This window comes from Sinocyclocheilus anshuiensis, unplaced genomic scaffold, assembly GCF_001515605.1.
Source record: "Sinocyclocheilus anshuiensis isolate Anshui unplaced genomic scaffold, SAMN03320099.WGS_v1.1 scaffold465, whole genome shotgun sequence".
NCBI lineage: Eukaryota > Metazoa > Chordata > Actinopteri > Cypriniformes > Cyprinidae > Sinocyclocheilus > Sinocyclocheilus anshuiensis.
In genome coordinates this window covers 1,674,098-1,687,318 of record NW_015539898.1, presented here as the reverse complement: position 1 = coordinate 1,687,318, position 13,221 = coordinate 1,674,098, and the positions used below count along the sequence as shown (strand labels likewise).

At 36.8% G+C, this 13,221-nt stretch overlaps 1 protein-coding gene across 1 annotated transcript in view; it reads left to right on the top strand.

Moving 5' to 3' along the window:
- itpr1b (inositol 1,4,5-trisphosphate receptor, type 1b) overlaps window positions 1–13,221 on the top strand; it is a 157,794-nt gene that overhangs the window by 51,521 nt on the left and 93,052 nt on the right. The window contains exons 15-31 of the mRNA XM_016482756.1: window positions 2,490–2,650; window positions 2,859–3,000; window positions 4,131–4,289; window positions 5,849–6,021; window positions 6,163–6,282; window positions 7,263–7,448; window positions 7,609–7,860; window positions 7,960–8,101; window positions 8,191–8,344; window positions 8,522–8,715; window positions 8,900–9,032; window positions 9,109–9,160; window positions 9,248–9,413; window positions 9,567–9,740; window positions 10,144–10,212; window positions 10,503–10,640; window positions 12,638–12,763. Of these exons, the coding sequence (XP_016338242.1) occupies window positions 2,490–2,650; window positions 2,859–3,000; window positions 4,131–4,289; window positions 5,849–6,021; window positions 6,163–6,282; window positions 7,263–7,448; window positions 7,609–7,860; window positions 7,960–8,101; window positions 8,191–8,344; window positions 8,522–8,715; window positions 8,900–9,032; window positions 9,109–9,160; window positions 9,248–9,413; window positions 9,567–9,740; window positions 10,144–10,212; window positions 10,503–10,640; window positions 12,638–12,763 (2,541 nt within the window). The remainder of the gene's footprint in view (window positions 1–2,489; window positions 2,651–2,858; window positions 3,001–4,130; window positions 4,290–5,848; window positions 6,022–6,162; window positions 6,283–7,262; window positions 7,449–7,608; window positions 7,861–7,959; window positions 8,102–8,190; window positions 8,345–8,521; window positions 8,716–8,899; window positions 9,033–9,108; window positions 9,161–9,247; window positions 9,414–9,566; window positions 9,741–10,143; window positions 10,213–10,502; window positions 10,641–12,637; window positions 12,764–13,221) is intronic.

The window sequence follows — 13,221 nt, the reverse complement described above, 5'->3', positions numbered from 1 at the left end:
TTTTTTTTTTTCTCTATTTCTGCATAAATGTGTCCCAAAACATCATCAGATATTCACACAAGTCCTGAAAGTTGACAAAGAGAATCCAATCAAACAAATGAGACAAATATATACTTTGTCATCTATTTATTGTGGAAAATTATCCAATATTAAATATCTGTGAGTGGCAAAAGTATGTGAAACTCTAGGATTAGCTGTTAATTTGAAGGTGAAGTTAGAGTCCATCTGTTCATTGGTGTTTTCAACCAGTGGGATGACTATCAGGTGTCAGTGCCTGCTCTGTTTTATTTAAAGAACCGGGATCTTTCAAAATCTGATCATGTTTGTGGAAGTGAATTATGTCATGAGCAAAGGAGATCTCTGAGGACCTCAGAAAAAGAGTTGTTGTTGCTCATCAGGCTGGAAAAGTTTGCAAAGCCATCTCTAAAGAGTTTGGACTCCACAATCCACAGTCAAATTCAAGACCATTGTTACCCTCCACAGGAGTGGTTGACCAACAAAGATCACTCCAAAAGCAAGACGTGTAATAGTCTGTGAGGTTGCAAAGAACCCCAGCTAAAGGCCTTTCTCACATTGGCTAATGTTAAAGTTCATGATTCCACCATCAGGAGAACACTGAACAACCATGGTGTGCATGGCAGAGTCGCAAGGAGAAAGCCACTGCTCTCCAAAAAGAACATTGCTGCCCGTCTGCAGTTTGCTGAAGATCATGTGGACAAGCCAGAGGAATGCTGAAGAAATGTTTTGTGGACGGATGAGACCAAAATAGAACTTTTTGGTTTAAATGAGAAGCGTTATGTTTGGAGAAAGAAAACACTGTGTTCCAGCATAAGAACCTCATCCCATCTGTGAAACGTGGTGGTGGTAGTATCATGGTTTGGGCCTGTTTTTCTGCATCTGGGCCAGGATGGCTTGCAAGTGTCATTGCCTGCCCTGTTTTATTTAAAGAACAGGGATCTATCAAAGTTTTGTCATGTTTGTGGAAGTGAATCATGGCACGAACAAAGGAGATCTCCTAGGACCTCAGAAAAAGAGTTTCTGTTGCTCATCAGGCTAGAAAAGGTTACAAAAACATCTCTAAAGAGTTTTGACTCCACAAATCCACAGTCAGACAGATTATGTACAAATGGAGGAAATTCACGACCACTGTTACCCTCCCCATGAGTGGTCAACCAACAAAGATCACTCCAAAAGCAAGACTTGTAATAGTCTGCAAGGTTACAAAGGACCCCAGGGTAACTTCTAAGCAACTAAAGGCCTTTCTCACATTGGCTAATGTTAACGTTCATAAGTTCATCATCAGGAGAACACTTAACAGAGTTGTAAGGAGAAAGCCACTGCACTCCAAAAGAATATTGCTTACCTGTCTGAAAGTTTGCTAAAGATCATGTGAACAAGCCACAGGGCTATTGGAGAAATGTTCTGTGGAATGATGAGACCAAAATAGAACTTTTTGGTTTAAATGAGAAGCGTTATGTTTGGAGAAAGAAAACACTGTGTTCCAGCATAAGAACCTCATCCCATCTGTGAAACGTGGTGGTGGTAGTATCATGGTTTGGGCCTGTTTTTCTGCATCTGGGCCAGGATGGCTTGCCATCATTAATGGAACAATGAATTCTGAATTATATCTGCAAATCTAAAGGAAAATGTCAGGACATCTGTCCGAGAACTGAATCTCAAAAAGTGGGTCATGCAGCAAGACAATGACCCCAAGCACACAAGTCGTTCTACCAAAGAATGGTTAAAGAAGAACAAAGTTAATGTTTTGGAATGACCGAGTCAAATTCCGGACCTTAATCCAATTGAAATGTTGAGGAAGGACTTGAAGCAAGCAGTTCATAGGAGGAAATCCACCAGCAACACAGAGTTGAAGTGGTTTTGTACTGAGGAATGGGCTAAAATTCCTACAAGTCATTGTGCAGGACTGATCAGCAGTTACAAGAAACGTTTAGCTGCAGTTATTGCTGCAAAAGGGGGCCACACCGGATACTGGAAGCAAAGATTCACATACTTTTGCAAATGAGAGATATGTAACACTGGATAATTTTTCTCAATAAATAAAGTCATTCTAAATATATATTTTTGTCTCATTTGTTGAGACAATGAGAAAAGCTCATGAGCACCTATGTGTCATGCTGGCTGTTTTGTACAGCGGAAGCCAGACCCATACAATTTACAAATGGCCGCGCACACTCTTACGGGAAAAATAGGTGAATATTTTTAAAATATATAAATAAAGTCTGTGTAAAATAGGAAGTTATAAAAGTGTAAAAAATATATATTTTAAATAATAAGAAATATTATTTAAAACATTATTTTAAATAAATATAATTAAAATGCCATGGTGAAATATTTTGTATAAAGTCTTTAAAATGTAAAAGGTATAGAATGTATTATAATAGATGCCATCTTCAACATAACATTGTTCATGTTATCTTGTTATCTTCATATTAGTGTTGCACTAAATTGCCGTTTGTTTTATCCTTCAGATTGGCACATCACCTATCAAAGAAGATAAAGAGGCCTTCGCCGTTGTGCCAGTCCCTCCTGCGGAGGTGAGGGACCTAGACTTTGCCAGTGATGCCAGTAAAGTGTTGGCATCCATCGCTGGCAAGCTGGAGAAGGGCACAATCACCCAGAATGAAAGAAGGTATGACCCTTCAGAGTATCTGGAGTTGGAATGTGCTTGGAAAGTGCTTCAGTCCTTTAGTGACCCCTGACTAAATGCTTTTGCTTTGACCTCGTTTAATGAATGTAGAACATTTCCCACCAAGGATTTTGTCCTTGATTAGGGCCTGTTAAGAGTTTAACCTGACATTCCAATCAACATGACCTTCTTTTCTCTGTGCATTCTGTAGGTTTGTCACTAAGCTTCTCGAGGACCTTGTGTTTTTTGTGGTGGACATTCCAAACAGTGGGCAGGATGTTTTGGAGATCATGGTCAATAAACCCAACCGTGAACGGCAGAAACTCATGAGAGAGCAGAATATCTTGAAACAAGTAGGATGTTCTTCAGTACCTCACACTTCACCACTTGTAGTGCCTAAAATATGCGTCCTTCACTTTAAAAAGAACATTTAGAAGAGGCAAATGTGCAATGACTAGTCTAAAAGTAAGAAACCCTCAGTAGACAGTCAAAAATATTATTTGCATATGCGATCCATTGGAAATACTTAAATTATGAATCAAACAGTCAAATAATTCTAGATACCTTATTATCCGAATTTTTCTTATTTTCCATCAAACAGTTACAATTTTCACACTGAGGGCAACAAATCAGCAGGGCTGTATAAAAATGCAAATTCACTCTCGGACAGCAGGTGGCGCTTTTGGACAAGCAGAAATACAACGGTTACCAAGGTTACCTTTGCTAATAAACACTATTTATACTGAGATAACATGAAAAAAATGTCATCCAAACTGAAGAAAGTCAGTTCCTTTTCATCCTTTAAACCAGTAAATACGCTCACACACCTTGCTCCTTTTCTTAGCCGACACACGCAGCAAGTAACATGAAGAAAACACATGTACTGTATGCATGAGGTGAAATTTTGTTTTCCGCTCCAGATATCCCCTTTCAGGATAATGTATTATTTTTTATATTTTTAACATTAAAATGACAAATTTTGACTAGTATTTCCAATGTTGAATAGTCTTGCACATCCTTAGTTTAGAAAAATGTATTATTATTATAATTTTTTTAGAACATCTTCAACCATCTTGCCTCAAAAAAAGTCTTTTGTTATGTAATTGCTAACTTAAACCTCTTAACTGTTTTGGTCCGAATGATTTTTTTTCCATAGACCATAACTGGATGGAATACAGTTTTAAAAATGAAGGTTCCAAAAGAGGTTTTTCCACGATGCCACAGAAGAACCATTTTTGGTTCTACAAAGAACTTTTCAGCGAACAGTTCTTAAAAGAACATTTTTTTCTTAGTGTTAAAAATATTTAAATAATCTGAAGAGCCTTTTTCTACTATACAGAACCTTATGTGCAATGGAAAGCTTCCAAGCATGGTGACCATTCTTCATGGAACCATTGATCCCAATAAAGAACCCTTATATTTAAGAGTGTAGATACACCAGATGTAGTATTCATTCCAGTCTCTTTACTTTCTCCATCAACAGATCTTCAAGCTGCTTCAGGCCCCATTCACAGACAGTGGTGATGGGCCCATGTTGCGTCTGGAGGAGCTGAGTGACCAGAGACACGCACCCTTCAGGCACATCTGCAGGCTGTGTTACCGTGTGCTGCGACATTCACAGCAGGACTACAGGAAGAACCAGGTTGGTCTGCAGGAACACAAGCCGACATCGGAGCATCTCTGGTTCAACCTTCAACCTCATAGACCTCATAAAATGAGTAATATTATACAGCATTTAATGAGCATTTCATAATTGTTTTTTCTCTTGAAAAAAATCATATTGTGAAAATGCAGAACCCAAAGTTTGTTTGTGTTCTCTAAAGCCATGCTGATATGATTCAATTCAGCTTGCCTTCATTTTGATTCTCGCAGATATATTCATAAACTTCAAGATGATATCTGTGTCTGCAGGCATGAGTGTGACTTCCTGTGGTTTCCAACATTACAGATGTCTAATGAATATTTTTTAACTCTTGAAATCATTCTAAAAACTATATGTAATACCATTTTTTTCAAGTTTCAAAAATCTGGATCATATATTCGTAGATGATAATGTATTAATTAATATGATTAATTAAATATATTTAATGCATTAAATTTTTTAGCATGGTTTATTAATTTATTCATTTATTGGCAGCGGAAGTGCCCGTTCTCGCTCGCTCGCTCGCTCTCTCTCTCTCTCTCTCACACACACACACATACGCACACACATATGCACTCACAAAGTCCCTACCAAAGCAAAAACTTCTCATTGAATGCAGAAAGACAGTCTTTATGGATAATAAATTTACTGTTCGAATCAAATCATATGGGATGTTTAATAAAAGTCATTTGCATTCTTCATATGGTTAAACTGAATTAGAATCAAAGCTCAAGTGTCATACCAGCCATAAACCCGGTCATTCATAGAGATGTTGATGCAAACATCTTCTGAGGCCACTGGCTGAAAATATAGCCACAAAATGCTTGTTTTATTGAATTGTTTACTTAGTATGTATGTATTTATTTATTTATTTTCTGTCTTTAAAAAGAGTTTAGATATAAATAAATTGTGATTTAAATATTTTAATTACTTGACAGCAGTTTTAGTATCATTGATATACTATTATACTTTTTGTTAATATTTTGAATTTTATTTTTAGTGATTTCATTTGGACTTTAAGGTTATGTCTATGTACTGTAGTCTTTATTAGGTTTTAGTTATTCAATTTAAACTAAACAAAAATGAGAAATGTTGCTGTTAGATAAAGATTTAACTTTTTATTTCAGTTAATGTTTATTTATATAATTTTTAAATACATTAACATTGTCATGTACGTTACCATGCCAATCCCTCCGAGAGTTGTCATGACAGAAGTATGTTTTTGTTAGTTTTAGTTTTAGTTAACGATAATAAACCTAATTGACAGAATATTTTTAGAATTTGTAAATTGTCATTTAGCTGACACTTCTATCCAAAGCCAACAGTGCCTTGATCAAGGGCTTAATGACAACCTTTGTGGGGTTTGAACCTATAAATTGCCAACAGACTATACCATCCCTACAAATTTTTTATGGATTCATCCTTTATCCTCATGTAAATGTGTTTATTTATTATTTTTATTTTTTTTATCAAAACTGGTTCTATAAGAGAATGGGTGGCAGGTCTGGTGAATGAAAGTACAGAATGAGTCACTTTGTCTCTTTGTGCCCCTTGTCCAGGAATACATTGCCAAGCAGTTCCGCTTCATGCAGAAACAGATCGGCTACGACGTGTTGGCCGAAGACACAATAACGGCCCTCCTCCACAACAACCGCAAACTCTTGGAGAAGCACATCACGGCGGCAGAAATTGACACGTTTGTCAGCCTTGTGAGGAAAAACCGTGAACCAAGGTGGGAGAGAGTGTACTGCAAAGACAAAAGAGCTTTTCCAAAAGTTTGAGAGCGATACCAAAACTTTGTTGCTCACAGTATATAAGTGTCAAGAAAGAGAGATAGAAGTCTGACATGTTTCCATGTGCTGTTTATGTTTAGGTTTTTGGACTACCTGTCCGATCTGTGTGTGTCCATGAACAAGTCCATCCCGGTGACTCAGGAGCTGATCTGTAATGCGGTGCTGAATCCTGCCAATGCTGACATCCTTATAGAGACCAAGTGAGACATTTTTGAAAACCATGAACAAGACAAAAGAGCATAAAAGAGAATGTGACTCACACTACATTAAATATGGGTTTAGTGGCAATATTGCTTTATGTAGTTTATTATTAGATGGTAAGATTAGTTTTAATTATTTCATTATTATTTTTATTTAATGTTAATATAAACAACCTTTCAAAAGTTTGTGGCCGGTAAGATTTTTTTTTTACTTTTCAGGTCTCAGGCTCCATTTAATTTGATCCAAAATACAGTAAAAACAGTAATATTTTAAAATAATATTACAATTTAAAAGAATTGTTTTCTATTGGAATATGTTTTAAAATGTAATCTATTCCTGTGATGCAAAGCTGAATTTTCAGCATCATTACTCCAGTCTTCAGTGTCACATGATCCTTCTGAAATCGTTCTAATATGCTGATTTGCTGCTCAAGAAACATTTCTTATTATCAATGATAAAAACAGTTGGTTAATATTTTTGTAGAAAGTTAAGAGAAAACAGCATTTATTTGAAAAAGAATATCTTGTAACATTATAAATGTCTTTACTGTCACTTTTGATCAATTTAATGCATCTGAATATTAATTTTTATTAAAGTATTTCTTTATTTATTTACTGAACCCAAACTTTTGAACACTAGGAATTAATATTCATAAATGCATTTACTTACTTGTTTGTTTGTTTTAAGTGGCACATTTGAAAAGTAAAAGGAATGCTCTGAAATGCGAGTGAGCTGCTTTAAGTAAATTAATGCAGTGATGGGCATTATCTGTCTCTGTCTGTATGGCTAAGAGCATGTAATAGGCTTCACACGATAAAAATATGTTTTCAAAGAAGAAAAACATCTTGAAAATCAACACTGACACATTGTAGATTTACAAAATGATTCTAATTATTTTTGCCTGTTTGTCATGCTAGGATATAATGAGTTGTTTGTTGCTGGTTCCATTTGAAGTCTTTATTTCTCTGTCTGGTCCCAGGCTGGTGTTGTCTCGGTTTGAGGTCGAGTCTGGAGAGGGTCCTGTGGAGTCAGAGGAGGATGAGGAGGAGGTGTGGTTGTTTTGGAAGAACAGTGGTAAGGAGATCAAGAGTAAGAGCATCAGAGAGCTGGCACTGGATGCTAAAGAAGGCCAGAAAGAGGACCAGGAGGTCATTAGCTACTACAGGTCAGCCAACAGGAAATAAGCCAAGGGTCAAAGTTTATCAGGGCAAAACCCAAAAGCTGACATAATTGATTAAATGTTTTCAAGTCCAAAATGGTATAAAAACAAATCAAAACATCAGTTCTCTCAGTAACATGGTCTCCTGGCTCATTTCCTTTCTCAGATACCAGCTGAACCTGTTTGCACGGATGTGTTTGGACCGCCAGTACTTGGCCATTGAGAAGATATCAGGCCAGCTGGATGTGGACCTGATCCTGCGCTGCATTTCGGATGAAGACCTGCCCTATGACCTCCGTGCCTCTTTCTGCCGACTGATGCTTCACATGCATGTAGACCGTGACCCGCAGGAACAGGTCATGCCTGTGAAATACGCCAGGCTGTGGTCTGAGATCCCATCCAAAATCGCTATTGATGAGTACGTTGAAGTGTTTTTAAACTATGTTCTTCCATTTGTAGGTTTCTGTAGTATTTTTTGTCTCTACCCAGTGTATTTAATGTTGTATTTTGATTTTAGTTATGATAACGATGGAACCAGTAGAGATGAGATAAAAGAGCGCTTTGCGCTTACTATGGATTTTGTGGAGAACTACCTCAGAGATGTGGTCTGTCAAAATGTTCCTTTCTCTGATAAAGAGAAAAACAAACTCACTTTTGAGGTAAGTCACACGTCCAACATGTGCTAGAGTGACGAATGTGGGTTGTTTTGGACGTGACTAACTCTTCTGTTTCTTTTTGTGTTTCTAAGGTTGTGAATTTAGCAAGAAACCTTATTTACTTTGGCTTTTACAACTTCAGTGACTTGTTGCGTTTGACCAAGATCTTGTTGGCCATTTTGGACTGTGTTCATGTCAGTACCATCTATCCCGTCAACAAAATGGAAAAAGGAGACGAGTCCAAAAGTAAAGAACTGCTTCTTGATCTTTTTCTCATATTATAACAGTTCGAGTCTCTAGATGTACAAGCTCAACATCCTTTGTTGGTCCTGTGAATGATTTTCAAACAGTCATTAAAACTTGTACAAGTAGATGTGATTCATTTGAGAATGTTTAACAATTTGTTGGTTATGTTTCTCACAGGTAGCAGCAATGTAATGAAATCCATCCATGGCGTTGGGGAGCTGATGACGCAGGTGGTCCTAAGAGGAGGCGGATTCTTACCCACAACCCCCACAACACCCCCAGATGGTGATGTGGTGAAGACACAGACAGAACCAGAGAAGGAAGACATTCTGGTGATGGACACCAAACTGAAGATCATAGAGATCCTACAGGTGATTAAAAACCCATAATTTAAAAAGGAAACATGAAATGGAAAAATTGAATTAGCTTAAAATATATTTTAATACAATTTTATTTGTTTTATTTTATTTATTTTTTCAACCAAACAGTCATATATAGGGTATAATAGGGTTTATATCTGGTAAATCACTTAACCTTGTGTTTTTTGTTGTTCAGTTTATTCTGAACGTACGACTGGACTACAGGATCTCCTGCTTGCTCTGCATCTTCAAACGTGAGTTTGACGAGAGCAACACACAAACGGATGCAGTGCCAGCTGCAAATGCAGACGGGCCCAACAGTATCCCAGGTATGCAGTGTGTCCCGCTCACTATCACCCGTGAGTTATTCTACAGATTATGTGAGTGTTTCTGTGTGTTTTACAGCTTTGGACTTTGAGAACATTGAAGAACAAGCAGAAGGAATATTTGGTGGAAGGTAAGGATTCACTTCTTGAATAAGAAGGTGCAAGAATCTTTGTAAGAGAACGTAAGTGTGTAACCGTAGTTTTTTTCCTGAACTCAGTGAGGAGAACTCACCTCTGGATCTTGATGACCATGGCGGAAGAACGTTTTTGAGGGTTCTGCTGCATCTCACCATGCACGACTATCCACCGCTCGTGTCTGGAGCGCTGCATTTGCTCTTCAGACACTTCAGTCAGAGACAAGAAGTGCTCATGGCTTTCAAACAGGTATTTAACACAATGATATTGGCTTTGTAAGTTACTTTAGTGAATGGTATTGACATAGAACATTTTTAGGCCGTTTATGGCTGTTGATGTTTAAATGCATACATTTGTTTGCATTTTAATTCTTCATGCATCCCTCCTTCTTATTCACTATAGGTTCAACTTCTAGTGACCAATCAGGATGTTGACAACTACAAGCAGATCAAATCAGACCTTGACCAGCTGCGATCTAATGTGGAAAAATCTGAGCTCTGGGTGTACAAGCGACAGGGTGATGAAGGCATGGATGCAGGAGATGGACTCCCAGCAGAGTCTGACCACAAAAAGAAGGTGGCAACATTTATTATTTAAGGCAGAGGTCTTCACAGACACCCCCAGTTACTATCTGGCCTATATTAATGTATTGTCAGTTTGTATGATGCTTACATTACATCATTATGTTTTTGTGAGCAATGTACAATTTAGCTGAACTTTAGCTTGTTTGCTAACAAAAAGATTCGTAGGCCCCATATATATCAGATATGTGGAAAAAAAGAAAGGCATAATTTTTACCTTTTTTCTCATAATTTAAACCTTATAGCTCACTTCTATTTCTCGCTTTCTATTTTTTTTTAACCTTATTTCACAATTACCTTTTTTTTCCTGAGGCGGTCTTCCATACATAATAGCCATTATTATTTGAATGGAATACAGCGTTCATGCTTTATTTAGTCTGTGTCTTCTCTTTATGTAGAAGGACTCTGGTTCAGGCAAAAAAAAGACAGACGGAAATGGCAGTGACAATTACAGAGATGTGAAGGAGGTAAAATGTCATTCACATACTTCACACACATGATCATTCAGCATTATGCGGTAGTGTTGAATGTCTGAAGTAGTTAATGCATCCAAGCACTATAAAGAATAGCAACGCTAATTATGTAGCCTCTTTAACAAAAGATCTAATTAACCAGTGCTGAAGTGTACGACTGGAGCATGAGTACCACATGAAACAGCGGTAACAGCTGTTGCAGATTGACCTGCTTTGATAAACAGTGTTCATTCACTCCGTTTTCTCCTCTTCAGTGCATCATCTGTCTGTCTTTCTATCTCTAGATCCTCTTGCGTCTCAGCAAACTGTGTGTACAGGAAGGACCATCAGGGAAGAAGAGTAAGAAACAGCAGCAGAGGCTGTTGAGGAACATGGGAGCTCATTCAGTGGTGCTTGAACTGCTGCAGATCCCTTATGAGAAGGTGCAGTATATGAGTGTGGTACTCGCAAAATTATTTTTATGACTTACGGGTGTGTTAATGCTTCTCGAATATTCATTCTTCAGCTGATGCGGGTGGAAAACTATACTAAAATACCTGCTATTCAGCAATTCCACAACTCTGAATTCCATCAGAGAAGTCTGATTCCTGAATAAATGATTCCTATGTCCGGTTCTTTTTAGTGAATCAAAAACATACAACACGACCAGTTTATTCGATTCTTGAATGAATGACTCTTAAAATTCACATCTTTCAAGTGAATCAAAAACATGTAATGTGCCCAGTGTAGTGTGATTCCTGACTGAATCACTCCTATGATTCAGTTCTTTTTAGTGAATCAAAAACATGCAACACGACCAGTTTATTCGATTCTTGAATGAATGACTCTTAAAATTCACATCTTTCAAGTGAATCAAAAACATGTAATGTTATGAAAATATTACAAATTACAAAGGGGATTACATTTGAATATTTACACACATCCACATACAGATTTAATTGATTTAAATTGCACTGACTGCTCTGAGACATAATTTCCGCGATGCGGTAAACACAGACTGGTTCCTAGAATCCAGTCATAAAAACGTTTAAATCTGCATTCAGATCAATCTCAAAGTAAAAGGCGGTACTAAAGTCTGATTTTGTGGTGGATGTGTTCAAATTTGTTCATCAATGTCAAGTGATGAAGGATTTTGAAAGTCTTGACAGTGTTGAGCACTACTGTAAGGTTAACCCTGCATGGTGTAAATGTTTGAAAATTATTAACAGTTGCAAATAAACATTCATTAGAAATTTTGAAAAGTAATCAAAAAGTAATCAGTTACATTACTTTAATAAAGTAATTGAAAAAGTGACACTACTATTACATTTTAAATAGGGTAACTTGTAATCTGTAACCTATTACATTTCCAAAGTAACCTTCCCAACACTGGTAATGTGCCTAGTGTAGTGTGATTCCTGACTGAATCACTCCTATGATTCAGTTCTTTTTAGTGAATCAAAAACATGCAACACGACCAGTTTATTTGATTCTTGAATGAATGACTCTTAAAATTCACATCTTTCAAGTGAATCAAAAACATGTAATGTGCCCAGTGTAGTGTGATTCCTGACTGAATCACTCCTATGATTCAGTTCTTTTTAGTGAATCAAAAACATGCAACACGACCAGTTTATTCGATTCTTGAATGAATGACTCTTAAAATTCACATCTTTCAAGTGAATCAAAAACATGTAATGTGCCCAGTGTAGTGTGATTCCTGACTGAATCACTCCTATGATCCAGCTCTTTTTAGTGAATCAAAAACCACTGTGACCAGAATAGTCTGCTTCTTGAATATATGACTCTTTATTTTCTGGTTCTCTTTACTGAATCAAAACATGCAATGCGACCAGTGTATTTCAGTTTTTAAATCAGTGATTCGAAAACATGCAGATTGGCTAGTTTAGTCCAATTCTTGTATGACTCCTATTAGCCAGTTCCTTTGTGAATCAAAAAACATGCAACATGATCAGTGTAGCCCTTTTTTTTTTTTTTTTTTTTTTTGAATGACTGTTGTGATCTGATTCTTTTTAATAGATTAAAAACAAATAATTCTGCCAGTATAGTCTGATTCTTGAATGGATCACTCTTATGGTCTAATTCTTTTTAGTGAATAAAAAATGCAACACATCCAGTGTAGTCCATTTCTTGAATGAATGACTTCTATGAGTTTTTTCTTTTTAGTGAATAAAAACACTTGTGAATCATTTAGAGCAGTTATTTATCTGAATTAAATGACTCAATAATGGATACGTTATTAGTTATTACTTTCCTTAAAAATCATTATTGTGAAGGCATTCTATTCCAGCCACGTTGCATTTAATTTTTATTTTTTATAAATCTTTTTTAGTATCACTTGTTTACTTTAAGATATGAACAGGTATAAATATTTTCTCACGCCAAAAAAAAAAAAAAGTGGGCATGTTCATTTTCGCAGGGTGAGGATGTCCGAATGCAAGAGATCATGAAACTGGCTCACGAGTTTCTTCAGAACTTCTGCGCAGGCAACCAGCAGAACCAGGCTCTGCTCCACAAACACATCAACCTGTTCCTCAACCCTGGGGTGAGCTCTCCATCTCACACACACATCAGGGTAGCTGTGCTTCATCACTCTGGATGAGTGTCAGGTGCGGGGCGGTGACACTGACGGATGTTCTCGGTTTCCATATTGCTACATCTTAAATCTTAAAATATCATGATGATGATTCAGAGTTCATCATCATGACATCAGGATGTGGTAATTACGCTGTTTGGGTATTGTTAGGTTAGTCATAAAATGCAATTACATTTCATTTAAAATTTCTTCATATATTATTATTAGGTATTCACCACAACATATTTATTTATTTTTTGGATGTTAGATCTCAGACTCCTCACAGCAAATTGATGTTCTTTACTCTTTGTTCATACAGTGTTTTCTGCCACTTTTCACTGTAAAGTTAATGATTGGATAGAGGTTTGAACATCAGATTTTGTTTAACATGTATAACTGTAGGGGATGGAAATATAAACCATTACAAT